Here is a 13,837-nt window from a genome sequence, read left to right on the forward strand (position 1 = left end):
ATGCATGCAAAGGGCCCTAAAGAGAGAGGTGGAGAAAAAGGAAAGAGGAAGGCTTGGCCACACTAAATGAAAAGCAAACAATATGCATATCAGTACCCTAAGATGTACCACTCTGCTGGGAAAAGCCAAGACAAAAGAATTATCTGACACAACAGTTCAAAGCATATTGCACCTGTCAAAACGTCTGTCATCTTCTATAGAAATGCACCATCCTAAGAGAGAAAAGGGGAAACTTTAGAAAAGTCACTCAGGAACAACAGCTCACTTTGTCTCCTTCCTCTGGCCAACTCCTCCATCTGAAAGCCATTGAGCTAAAGATTGCCTGGAAGGACCAGACAATAGGAAGGTCTCTTTCATTGTCAAGGACAGTTACACTTTGAAGATGACGCTCAAAAGAGGTTAAAATGGGTCAACAAGCAATTGTTGGGCCTATGCATGGACATGTGAAGAGAACATTGTTAAAGTCACACACGTGCATGCATGCATGCACGCGCGCGCCTGCACACCCACACACACACACACTCCCTCTCTCTCTCTCTCTATCTCTCAGACTCAAAGAATTCAACTTTAGCCTAGAGGAGAAGTGGGAAGGAAGGAAGGAACTAACACATGCCATCCTGATTTCTTTCATCCCCAAAAAGCGTGAGCTAATCCAGGAAGATTAGCTGATGGATGACTTTTGGGGGGGATACTGTCATTGCAGACATCCAGCCACACTGTGCACTAGAGAGACAAGAGCAAGTTGGAGACCAAGTGACATGATGTGATTTAGGGAAAGGGCACAGAAATAGGCCAGTGGTGCTAACTTCACATAGGCTATTCTATTTCTAAGTGTGTCTTCTGGATGTACATTAGGAAATATGTGTGGCAGTTCATCAAGTGTTTGATAAATGACTAGGAGGATGAGTATATTCCAATAGTTTGTTTTACTTTTGTGTCATTTCATTTTTTGTGTGTCTTTCTGTGTGCCGGTACTATAGCTAGAACTCAGAGCCTCAATGACTTCCTTCGCATTTATTTGTTTGTTTGTTTTTGCTTTTTCTCAAGGCTGGCACTTTACCAAACTTGAGCCCGAGCTCCATGTCTGGCTTTTTTTGCTGGTTAATTGGAGATAAGAATTTCACAGATTTGTCTGCCTGGGGCTGGCTCTGAATGGTGATTCCTCAGAGCTCAGCCTCCTGAATAGCTAGAAATAAAGGTGTGAGCCACTAGTGCCTAGCTACTTTTTATGCAATTTCTTAGAGACCTTATCTGAGGGAAGCTCACAGAGGGAGCAGCAGCATGAACACATTTCAGCCTCAAGTTTATGGACCAGGTCTGCTTTATACAGGCCATATGACTCCAGACAAATCACATTAACCCCTCTATTTTCAGGATCCTCCTGGGTAAAAAGGATAACAGTAATGCCATTCATATACCAGGGTGAGGGGCACTAAAGAAGACACACTCAAAAGAAAATGCCACAGAGAGAGCAGCATAGCAGAATTGTCCCTAATACTCCAAAGGACAATAATACTAACTCCATCTTCTATTGACAGATGAATGTGCTATATCTATACAGTGCAGTATTAATTATTTCACTATAAAAGTGAACATGGATGAATCTTAGAACTTGCATGTGTTAAATGAGAGAATCCAGTCACAAAACACTACATATCATAATTTCACTCCTATTGAATTTCCAGACTTGGCATATTGACAGGGGCAGAAGATAAATTTGTAGTTGCTTAGGAACACAATGGAAAGAAGCAGAAGAGCTCAAAGGTTCAAAATTTCCATCTGAGCAGATGAAAATGTAGTTCACATGATCTATGGATATAATACTGTGAATATAACAAAGCAGTTAAATAAATAAAAGTAAGATTCATAGAAAAACCTTCATGGCAGAAAATAGAAATAATATGGGATAATAGTGGGATGAAAAAATAATGAGATAAAGAGCAGGGTTACTGCAATAAGAAAATCAGAATATGCTCAATGCGTGGTATGTGATAACTATTGATTATCAGTGTTGTTTTTGTGAGTGAATATACATCACTATGTGCAGCTTCAGGAATACTTTGGAAAGGAATGTTACTCCATACCCTGTTAGTGAGACTGGTGTTTCCATTTAAATCTTAAAATACCTCTTTATTTTTTTTCTTAAATGTTCTTGTGGCATATATATGCCTCTTATCTAGCTACTTGAGAGAGAGAGAGATTGGCAGGCTTTCAATTGAAGGCTGGCCCTGGCAAAAAGTTAGTAAGACCCTATCTCAAAACCAAATCAGTCTTCATGGAGCATTTCTGAAATCCCAGCTACCCAGGAGGCATAGATAGGATAATCCTGGACTGAGATCCTAGGGGAAAGATTCCATACCTTATGTAAAAAAAGAATAACTAAATCAAACAGAACTAGAGCATGGCTTAGATGGCAATGTACACATCTAACAAGTGCTAGACCCTGAGTTCAAAACCTCACTATCTCACACACACACACACACACACACACACACACACACACACACACACACACACAATCTTTTAAATTCAAGTTTATTCCATGAAATCCAAAGACAATTTATCCCTAGTTTATTAAGAAGGTGCAGTTCAAAATCAAACGTACCTATCTCTTCTGTGAAGTTTTCCATTTAACAATATTAAAATATTCATGACTATCAAATCCTTAAACTTTAACAGTTGAATAGCTATAGAATCAAACATGAGAAAACTGAAAACTATTTAATAAAATCATTCACTACTAGAGTCATTCTTCAACAACATTATTTTGGAGGGTAAGTAATATTGGAATACATTGCATCTGTGTAGTTAGATGATATAATAAACCTCATTGAAAGAGGTCAGGGGATGAAGAAAGAGAGTAATAGTCAATCTGATTAAAGTACAGTATATGCATGTATGATATACTATGGTGAAAACACCAATAAATCTACACTAAAAAAAAGAATGTCCAGGAGTAGGTACCAAACTGAAAGGGTGAATATGGTTGGAGTATTTTACACTTCTGTGTGAAAAAAAATAGAACAAAAATGAAGTTGTTTTAAGGAAGAGAGAGAATGAGGGAGATAATGAAGGAAATGAGTCTAATCATGACATACTGTAAGTATATATGGGAAGGTCACAATGAAATCCCCCTGCCCAACCAATGTATGCTGATAAAAATGTTTAAATAAAAGAAACTTAAGCAAACTAAAAAATATATATTTGGATTACTTTCCAGAGGCCAGAATACTATAATTAGACATTTAAATGATAATTAAAATGTTATAGATCTGCAGGTATAGTTAGTAGCCCAAAACAAATTAATTGTGCTTTTGGTCTTCCTTTTTTTAAGTTTAAACAGCATTGCTGTTTTAGTAAATTCACTGATCTGTATCTCTACAGTTAGGAATCAGTCTACTATCCCGACAACTTTTCCTGCTCTTGGAATAACCATTCAAGCTGTTTTAAAATCCCCAAAGGCAATGGTTTGCAATACTGGGAATGGAACTGAGGGCTTCATGCTTGCTAAGCAAGTACACTACCATTGCAAAGATTTCTTGACTTGAGAAACCACCTTTGTGAAAACTTAGAACCAAAATTCTATCTACAAACCTTCAATGTGTCAACATACTTCTTCCCAAACAAATAGCAAAAGGTTGAACTTGACAGCAGTCATGTGTACTGTGGTGAGTACATACCATCATATATTCAAGAGACTATAGCACTCACCCATGTATTTTCTTACAATTAAACCATACTAATAAATCAATAATGCAATTAAAGCATTATATCATAAAAACCATACTGATCATATTAATGAAAACCCAAACTTAGAGTTCGTTACTCCTAGAGAATATGACTATCTAAAGAAATTGAGCAGTCTTCAACAGGCTAAACAGATTTCCTAAATGTAATTCAGCTGGCTTACTATATGCTATCCTTATTGATACTTTGACACCTAAATGTGGGCTTGATATATGACAGGCTTGAGGTATATGAGAATAAATATTCTATATTCTTCTTCATCTATAGAGAATATATATAATAAATAGCCTGAACCCTTCTTCATGTAGATTATATATTCTATGTAAAATATATATGTAAAATGTAGGATATATATATTCAGTGCACAAACATACACTAATTTGAGCCAAAGTAAAAAAATATTAGTGCAGAAAGATTTTGCAAGTTCCATGTACCAAGTTCTGTAAATGCAGGGCAATGAATTCAAGGAACTGAAGCACACAGCTGAAGATAGATACACGGAGCATACTTGACTCCTGTTTGCTGAATATTCAAAATGAAAAAAACAAACCTAGATAATCTCATAAAAGAAAAAAGTCATAAAAATAACCTTAACATTACATCACAGTGAAAAGCTGCTTAATGAAGCTGTAAGGATGATGAATTAAAAAAAAAAAAAAGCCCCTTAAAATGCCCAGGATTTGATCATGTACTCTGCAACCCTTCCGGTATTTTCTATCCCCCAAATCAGCAACTTGGGATTGTCTTTTCCATTAAACTTCCTTCCAAGTGTTACAATGCCTGGAACTAGAAATCTGGCTTCGGATTTCTGACATAGAAACCTTAATATAGCCTGAAGAATTTCCCTAAGCACATCAGCAGTAATCAAATTGCATGTTAACTATTAAATTACAGGCATTCAATTATTTAAAAAAAGAAAAAGAAAACGAAAACCCTCTGTTTAAAAATTCTAAAGACCCTTAGAAAACATCCTTAAACCGGAGCCAAAGCTGGCAAGTGAACCGGTTTACCTGTACAAGGAAACCCGAGATGGAGACACACACACACACACACACACACACACACACACACACACACACACACACACACACACACACACACACACAGCAAAGTGGCACGCGGTGTGCCCCATCCCCATTGTGGGGCACACATTCTTTGCAACGCTGTAGAACAAAACATGCGATTAGAGATGCTTCCAAGAGGAACGTTTGGGGCTGGGACAGAGACTTTTGACATTATTTATTAGGTTCAAAAATGCTTCACAAAAGCCCAACAATAGTTCTGTGGAAACCAGTCCATCTGAGGCCCTTTCTGTTGTTGTGCACAGGCATTGAACGGAGGAGGGGCAGGGCTCCTGGAACAATTCCCTCCCTCCGCGGTCAAAGCAAGTGAGCATTCTTCACATTCACCACAGGCCTTTGGAGAGCCCGTGAACAAGCCTTATGGAACCCCCGGCGTGGGCGGGGGTGTGCTGCTGAGCAAACCTGTATTAACCTCTTGGAGGGAAAATGGGTACAAGCCCCACCCTGGAGTACAGGAAGGGGTGCTATTGCCAGATTGCTTGGGAAGGGGATGTCTGCCTTCAGCCTCCCTTCCTCTTGGAGATAAAGATGCTGAGGATGCTTGGCTAGCTTCTCTGGTGCTATGGTAACCTTGGCTTTCCCTAGTGCATGTCCAGTTGCCACGAGGTTCCCACTGTGGAGATCTGGGTAGGTCCCAGCACCGGGTGTGGCTTCTGTACTGTCTTCTAGCTTGGGTTCTGACAAGGTCCGCTTGGTGTTCTGCTGGGTGCTATGGATCTGGTTCTTGCCACAGAGGCCAATGGCAGTGGAAGGCCTCTGGTTGGAAGCTGAAAGGTAAAGAAGGGAAGAATGAAAGGTCCAGGGCCTAGGGCAGGACCATTCTGCATCCGTTGGGACATGGAACAAAAATCTGTCTTGATGCTCAAGAAATCAACGTTGATATTGTAGGAAGAGAAATGAAAAGCCCCCAATAGTTACTTCCCATATGTTCCCATATTTAAAAAAATAAAACGAAAATGTTAAGCCAGGTGCTGGGGCTCATGCCAGTGATACTAGCTACTCAGGAAGCTGAGACCTGAGAACTGCAGTTTGAAGCCAGCCTTGCCTTTAGGACATTCTACGAGACTCTTATTTCCAGTTAACCATCAAAGACCTGAAAATGGAGCTGTGGCTGTCAAGTGGTAGAGCACCAGCTCTGAGAGAAAAAAAACTAAGGGACAGTGTCTAGGCCCTAAGTTCAAGTCCCAGTACCAGCATTAAAAAAAATGATATCTTCTTAATGTCCAAATAACTTTTACAGAATTTTCAGAAAACTTAATTGGAAAGATAACCATTCAAAACAGAGCACATCAACTTCTAAATTTGGAGAGTTTGTGAATGGAACATTATTTTGTGGTTTTTCTACTCTATGTGTGAATAAAAGAATCTATGGCCTATTCAGTTGAGCAATGCATGGCTTGGAAAACAATCTAGTTATTTCATAGAGTTTATTAGAAATTGCAAATCAGCTCAAAGTAAAAACAGCCGATTAACCTAACACACTAAAACCCATTAACACTATTAACAGGCTTCATTTTTTTCTTTTGCTCCAGTAATTTTTTTCCGTATAAAAGATATGGTAACATGTGTGTGTGTGAGAGAGAAAGAGAGAGAGACAGAGACAGAGACAGAGAGCGACAGAGACAGAGAGACAGAGAGTGTTGATATTGGGGCTTGAACTCAGGGCCTCATGCTCTTGCTTCACTTTTTTGCTCAAGGCTGACACCCTGCTGCTTGAACCACAGCTTCCTTCTGGACTGTCTCTGGCAGAAGCTTTTCCACCCCTGTCCTTAGCATTCTTGCTATAATGGTACATTCTGTAGTTCAAAGAAAGTTTCTTTCTTGTGTCAAGTGTCTCTCCACCCCTCCTCTCCTCTCTCTCTCTCTCCCTCTCTCCCCCTCCTTCCCTCTTCACCTCCTTCTTTCTGTATCTCCCCCTCTCTCTCCCTCTCCTTCTCTCTCTCAATTGCAACAAACTGTGCAAACACTTGGGGCGTAATCTCTACTCTAAAATTCCTTTTTGCAAAAGTTAGCTGACACCACCAGTTTAATTCTTCTCTGTGACTCTTTGTAGAAATTTAGAGATATGTATAATTTCCTTCCATTTTTCTCTTGTCAGGTATCATATAATCCCTACTGTGCTCAGGGAACTTTATCCTCTAGCTTACAAACAGGTCTTCAAAGTAGTCATAATCCTTAACTTACAGAGCTCAACTGAGTTCAGCAAACATTTATGGGAGTTTATCACGACTGTAGAACTGATGTTGGGGATAGCTTTGACTTGATTTACGTCTTTTGTGACTCCAAAACCTATTGCTTTGGTTTATTTCTTGACTCTTAATGATTTTTTCTGAAAGGATGTATGACTGGGAGACACATCATACACCTTATCCCATGCTATGAATTCATGGTTTCCTTAACTGTGAAATGGAGATTGCTAACATCTGCTTAAGCATTAGGTGGAGATTTTGTAAAAATCATGTAAAATGATCACACCGACCTAAGCACATAAGAGCAGCTTAAGAAATGGGGACTGAAATAATGATAATAACTGTCACTATCATTTATCTGGGTGATACTTGAATCATCAGGTTACTTATACCTGATCTCTCCTTCGATGCAATGCTTGGCCATGCTGTTGTAGACTCTCACTAAAAATCAACTGACACTGTTCCTGTAACACTTTCTAGAACATGGCATACCCCTGGCTCAGTCATCAATTCTGCTTATATGGAGCTAAAAATAAAAAGTGATATAAGACTACAAAAGTTAAGAACCACAATTTGACCTACCAGTATCTCTCTTGGAATTGCTTTGGGGCTGCTTATGAAGACTTAGATGTCTACCTGCAGCCTCCAGGTGGATAGGTTTTGGTAAGGGTGGTCGAAGAGGCCTATTTGCCATTTGGTTTTCCAAATATGGACTGCTCCAGGCCTTCTTGGGGATTTCTTTGGTTTTCTTCTTATTTTTTCCAACAGTGACATTCAATGAATTCTCATCCATCTCACTGGATGGAGTAGGAGAGGGACAGGCTTCTCGATAGCTTTCTTCATCCAAACAAACTATGTTCTCAGTAAGCTTGGGGATTACGTACTGGGTAGTATTAAGTAGTCTTTTACATGCAATTGGACCTCGAGTCCTTTCTGGAAATACCATAAAAAGTAAATATGTTAGCTTAAAAGAATTCATTTCTTTGTTACCTACTAAATTAGTGGGCAAAAGGATGAGGGGCAGAAAAATGAGAGAGAAAGACAGAAAGGGTGACACTGATCAAGATGCACTGTACTCATAACCTGACTTCTGGAATTGTAACCTACAACTACTTAATAATAACATGGTTTTTACAACTCCTTACTAATATCTTTAAAAAAAAAAGAATGGAAACAGATACTATATCAATGTTTGTTTTGTGTTTCTACACTGGGCCAATAGAAATGACAAAGCCAAAGGACTGAGGTACCTGCATGGTTAAGAGGAGGAGGAAAAATGGTGAAAAGGAGGCCAAGGTATGATGATGTTTTGTTGAGTATAAGTTACGTTGCTGGTGCTACGTGAAACTCTACATGTGCTTCTCATTAGTCCTCACAAGATCCAAGCAGGAATGATGATCAGTTACAGTATACAGGTCAGGAAACTAGTTGGAGGCTTATGTTAAGTATACTATGACTCTCCAAAATGAACCCAAACCTACTGCTCAAGATATTCTCAGAAAGTGAAAAAAGTCTCCTTTGTATAAAACTGCTCTAGAATATTAGATAAAAATATTGTAAGATGTAACAAGTCCAGTGAAAGGCAAAGCATCCTGCTTTGGTTCTTTTGTTGTTGTTATTGTTCTTAAATTGTTATTATAAAGGTGACTTACAGAGGGGTTGAAGTTACATAAGTTGGGTAATGAGTACATTTATTTTTGAAGAGTGTCATTCCTTCCCCCTCTCTCTCCCAGTTTTTCCCTCTCATCCCCATCCCCAAGTTGTGTAGTTCATTTTAAACATCATATCTAGTGAGTCCCACTTTGATTCTCATCCAGCATCTGAGATGAGTTCCTTTACCTAATTCACATCTACTGAGAAACTGATAGCTACTGGTCCATTTGAGCCATTCATGCCTATATTTTTATATTCCTTAATACAAAGTGAACATGGGAAAGAGTTTCCAAGAATCAAAACCCGGCAGAGTAATGAACTGGTGATGGAGGGAAAAGCCAAGCAGAAAGATGTAGTAGTAGCCTCTGTGGAGTGTACAAATGGATGGAAAATATACAGGTGTGTGTGTGAGTGTGTGCACACACGTGTGTGAAACCTAGGATTTTAATTCGAAATCATTGAGGGCTCTTGGTATAAGAGGTGCATTAAGGAGGACACTAAACAACCAATAATTCATTTGCCTTTATCTTATTACCAAATTCAGTTTTTTTGAAACTCTCCTTTCTGTGTAAATACAAAAGTGAATTAAGGCTAATTTCAAAGATAGGATATTATTCTAATAATAGAAAAGTACACAAATGTATGTACCAGCTCTATGGCTTCGTGAACTTAATGTGAATCCTTAGTTTTACAATTCACTACTGTGTAGCCTTGAAAATTTTTCCTTAATTTTACCTTACTTCAGTTGTATGTTTATAAAACAATATTAATTATGCATACCTGCTAGGAATACTAGAAGAAATAGATAATACATGTAATGTGTTTGCAGTAGAGTTGGTCTATAGAAAGCAAAAATGAATGTAAATATTATATACTAAACTGGAGTTTATGTGGAAGAATATTTATTAAATATAAAGATAACTCATTTTTTAATGAAAAGAATAAAAGCTGGGAGAAAAATGAAGCAAATTAAATTGCTTCTTGGTGTATAATTCAAACCTTAAACAATTATAGGATGTTCAAATTATTCTTATAATCCAGAAAGTACCTTTATTTAAACAATAAAGATAAACCTTAGCTTAAAAATAAGTTAGCATTCCCATTGCGAATTTATTTAATGAGATTGTTTTTCACTTAGTAGTGAGATGAGATCATCCATTAGGGAAACAGGACAAAGACATAGCAATTTCTAAAACATAGGGTCTGGGAGGTGGGATTTTGAGCACAGTGATTTGGACAAATGAAGGCCAATTTGTAGGAAGTCACTGGAGCCATAGTAGTGATCAAATGACCTAGACTACTGCAGAATAAAATATCTCCTAAAAGATAAGTTGAAGTCCTAAACCTTAGTACCTGTGAATGTGATCTTATTAAGAAATAGGGTCTTTGCAGATGCTTTCAAGATGAGATCACTGTGGTGATACTAATCCAGTATGATGGGAGATAGCAAAGACACAGACACACATAAGAGTACCATGGCCAGGCACCAATGGTTCCCACCTGTAATCCTAGCTACTCAGGAGGCTGAGATCTGAAGATTGTGGTTCAAAGCCAGCCCAGGCCAAAAAGTCCCCAAGGGACTCTGATCTTCAGTTCACCACCAGAAAAACCAGAAGTGGCACTGTGGCTCAGGTAGAACATTAGCCTTAAGCAAAAGAGCCCAGGGACAACACCCAGACCTTGAGTTCAAGCCCTATGACCAACAACAACAACAAAAAGGATACCATGGGTTGAGGGAGGGATACACTTGCAAGCCATGAAGGGCTGAGGTCTGTTAGCAATGAGTAGATGCTTAAAAAAAGGCATTGGATAGTCTTATTCAGAACCTCCAGGCAAAGCCAAACCAGCTAAACAATCTAGATTTGGGGGATAGAAAAAGCAGAAGAAAAGAAAAAGGAAGACAATGCAAGGTGGTGTGGATAGAAGCAGGATGAGATGAGTGTTGTGAGTTCTAGAGCGCACCAACTTGTAAATGACCCAGTCCCTGCACTCAAAGCAGTCAGGTGGCAAAAAAGATGCCGCTGGCCCTGCCGTAGACACAAGGACACATGTCCTACAACACAACCACTTCCTCTGAAGAAAGACAAACAAAGCAAATGCCCTATCTAGAGAGAAAGCCATGTATGGATATCCTGAGTCCACATTTTCCATTAGAAGAATCAGACACCTTCCAACTCTTTTGTTGCTAGAAAGAAACGAAGACAGATTCTTTTAAAATTTTTCAAAAGAAGGAGAATTTGTTTAATGTTGCTAACTACTCAATCTTTTTCAAACATACAGCATGAGACGCACAAGTCATAACTTCTCTTTCAATCCTTACAGACTACCAATTTGTATTTTTGGCCTCTGGCCCGCACTATAAAAGTCTATCATTTATCTTCTTTCTGTATCTGTACATGTTTTGTATAAATATTCAGCCTGAAATAATGGAAATGCATTGTCAAGGCCTATGTACATGCAAATCTTTGAACTCAAGAAACCTGGTCTACTTTTGATACTGTAGATTGAGCATCTCATTTCACCACAAAAACCACAATTTGAAATGGTAGACAAATTCATCCAAAGTTCTCAGATGAAGAGTAAACATCTAGAGTCTTTCAAAATAGCAGCATTGGGTCTTGTGGTTCCAAAAGAACACAAACACTAGAACAAATGTCACTCGGTCTAAACTTGTCCACATCTAAAACAAGATGGAAGGCTTAATTAATGGAATTCTATGCCTCCATCAGAAAGAATGACATTGCCCCATTTGTTAGGAAATGGAAAAACTTGGAAAAAATTATATTAAGTGAAGTAAGCCAGGCCCAAAGAAACGTAGGTCCCATGGTTTCCCTTATTTCTAATATCTAGTATATGTATGAGTCAAGCGGAAAAGGTCAGATAATGTGATGTCAGGAAAATGAACCCTTAGATGTGTATTTTAATGTTTTTTTTCTTTCATGCATGTGTTTCTAACACATTTATAAGATTATCTCTTTGTTGCTTTGTATGTCCCTCCCCCACAGTATAACCCCTGCTTTCACTATATTTGATGTCAGTATAACTTGTGGAGGAGATGGGGAAAAACCAGTTGTTTAAGGATACGGTGGACCTGTTGCAACAATGAGAAGTACAAGTTGTCATGTCCAAAACGAGCTTTACAACGTTGGTGCGGGGGGGGGGGGGGGGGGGGGGGGGGAAGGAGAAGGATTGGGATTAGGGGGGGAGGGGGAGGCTGGGAAGGGATGTGAAGGGTAAACAAAGGAGGAGGCTGCAATGCTTGGTAAGAAATGTACGCATTATCCTGCCCATGTAACTGTAACTCCTCTGTACAGTATGTTCACAAATAAAATTAAATTAAATTTAAAAAAAAAAAGTTATCTAGGGTTAGGCCCCCACAACTCTCAACTCCAACCTCTACTTAAGTAACTCTAAGGACTGGGCCTTCATACTTTTGCATCAAAGATTTAACTACTCTGCAGAAGAGAAATTAACTTTCTATTCACTTTCTATTAACTTCATATTCACAATATATAGGAATATACATATACGTATATGTATATCTACACAAACATGTGGATGTGTAGGAAACAATAAAGTCAACATGTATGATTGTCAACATAGATGGTGATTATGCTTATTTAGTTATTGTGTTAGTTACCTATTTTGTCAATGATAAAGTTTTTTTCCCTGAACTTTACAAATTTCCTATCCCAGATAATAACAAAAGTTAGGTAAAAAAATCTCTACAGCGCATTACTTGAAGTGTGGTACTTCTTGTGCAATAGTGCATCTCCTGTGTCTGATTCAGTATTTTGTAACCCCTGCTACACATTGGACAATACCTGGCATGCTTTTCAAAAGAGCCATACTCAGTCCTGCCTGTAACTAATCAAGACTTTTGTAATCCCTTTAATGATGAATCAAAGCTGGGCGCCAGTGGTTCATGCCTGTAATCCTAGCAACTCAGGGGGCTGAGATCTGAGGATTGGGGTCCAAAGTTAGCCCAAGTTGGAAAGTCCATGAGACTCTCCAATTAACTACCAAAAAAAGCAGGAAGTGGAGCTGTGGCTCAAGTGATAGATCACTAGCCTTGAGCATAAAAGCTCAAGGACTGTGCCTAGGCCCTCAGTTCAAGCCTTAGGATAGGCACAAAAATACAAAATATAAGACAAAGATAAAGTATATAATAAGAAGAGGGCTAGAAATATTGCTCAAGGTAGACTCACTTGTTAGGATGCACAAGGTCCTGGGTTTGATCCTCAGAACTACAAACATCTGTACAATCAGGATTATGAATTGTCAGGTCCTTCTAATACCACTCAACCACTCCATTCCCCGAGGGCGAAGTACAGTGTGAAGACTCCAGTCCCAGCTTACCCTCCTCCTTCCGGTGGTGCTACTCCTTCAACCACACCCTCAGCCTTACTCGGAGGCAGTTAACTCAGAAGATCTCAAGCCCAAGGGCACAAATCATAGTGTGCTGTTGTTCATTTTTAACTTCCAAATATGCAGCTCAGGTTGCAATTTAAAAAACACTAGTCTAAGAATCTAGCTTTTTGATTATAAAGAACTCACTGGCAGGCTGAATAAACCATAAACCATCAGGCCGTGGTGTTAGCATCTTTCAAAGAATCTAAATCACCTCTAAAAACTCCAACCCTGAAAATGAGTCATTTTTTAAATTACGCGGAACAATATTTAAATACCTCATTTATTTTTGAAATATTACCATTCTGTACATCAAAAGTAGTCACAAGTGGGTAGTTTCATATATCATAACATCATAAATACAAAGCAGTATACATAATGTATGTAATTTTTTTTTTTTTTTGTCTGTCATGGGGTTTGAACTCTGGGCTTGGGCACTATCCCTCAGCTCTTCAGCTCAAGGCAAGCACTCTACCACTTGAGCCACAGCGCCACTCCAGTTTTCTAGTGGTTTATTGGAAATAAGAGTCTCACAGACTTTCCTGCCCAGGCTGGCTTTGAACCATGATTCTCAGATCTCAACCTCCCGAGATCTGAGGATTACAGGCGTGAGCCACCAGCGCCCGGCTATAATGTATGTAATTGAAAAATGATAATGCTAGATTTACCCAGTTTTGTTATATGAATATCCACAATTCATTCATCTCTTCTCATTTATGGACATAGGGATAAAGAACAGGTTTAGCTTGCCTTTTT

The 13,837-nt window shown here is 38.8% G+C and overlaps 1 protein-coding gene across 1 annotated transcript in view; it reads right to left on the reverse strand.

Moving 5' to 3' along the window:
• Window positions 1-5,126: 5,126 nt before the first annotated feature.
• CUNH12orf42 (chromosome unknown C12orf42 homolog) overlaps window positions 5,127-13,837 on the reverse strand; it is a 46,998-nt gene continuing 38,287 nt past the window's right edge. The window contains exons 3-4 of the mRNA XM_042693039.1: window positions 7,655-7,962; window positions 5,127-5,596 (exon numbers count right to left, since the gene is read on the reverse strand). Coding sequence (XP_042548973.1) covers window positions 5,127-5,596; window positions 7,655-7,962 — 778 coding nt within the window. The remainder of the gene's footprint in view (window positions 5,597-7,654; window positions 7,963-13,837) is intronic.

This window comes from Dipodomys spectabilis, unplaced genomic scaffold (genome assembly GCF_019054845.1).
Source record: "Dipodomys spectabilis isolate Male_0828 unplaced genomic scaffold, ASM1905484v1 ptg000163l, whole genome shotgun sequence".
In the NCBI taxonomy this organism is placed as follows: domain Eukaryota; kingdom Metazoa; phylum Chordata; class Mammalia; order Rodentia; family Heteromyidae; genus Dipodomys; species Dipodomys spectabilis.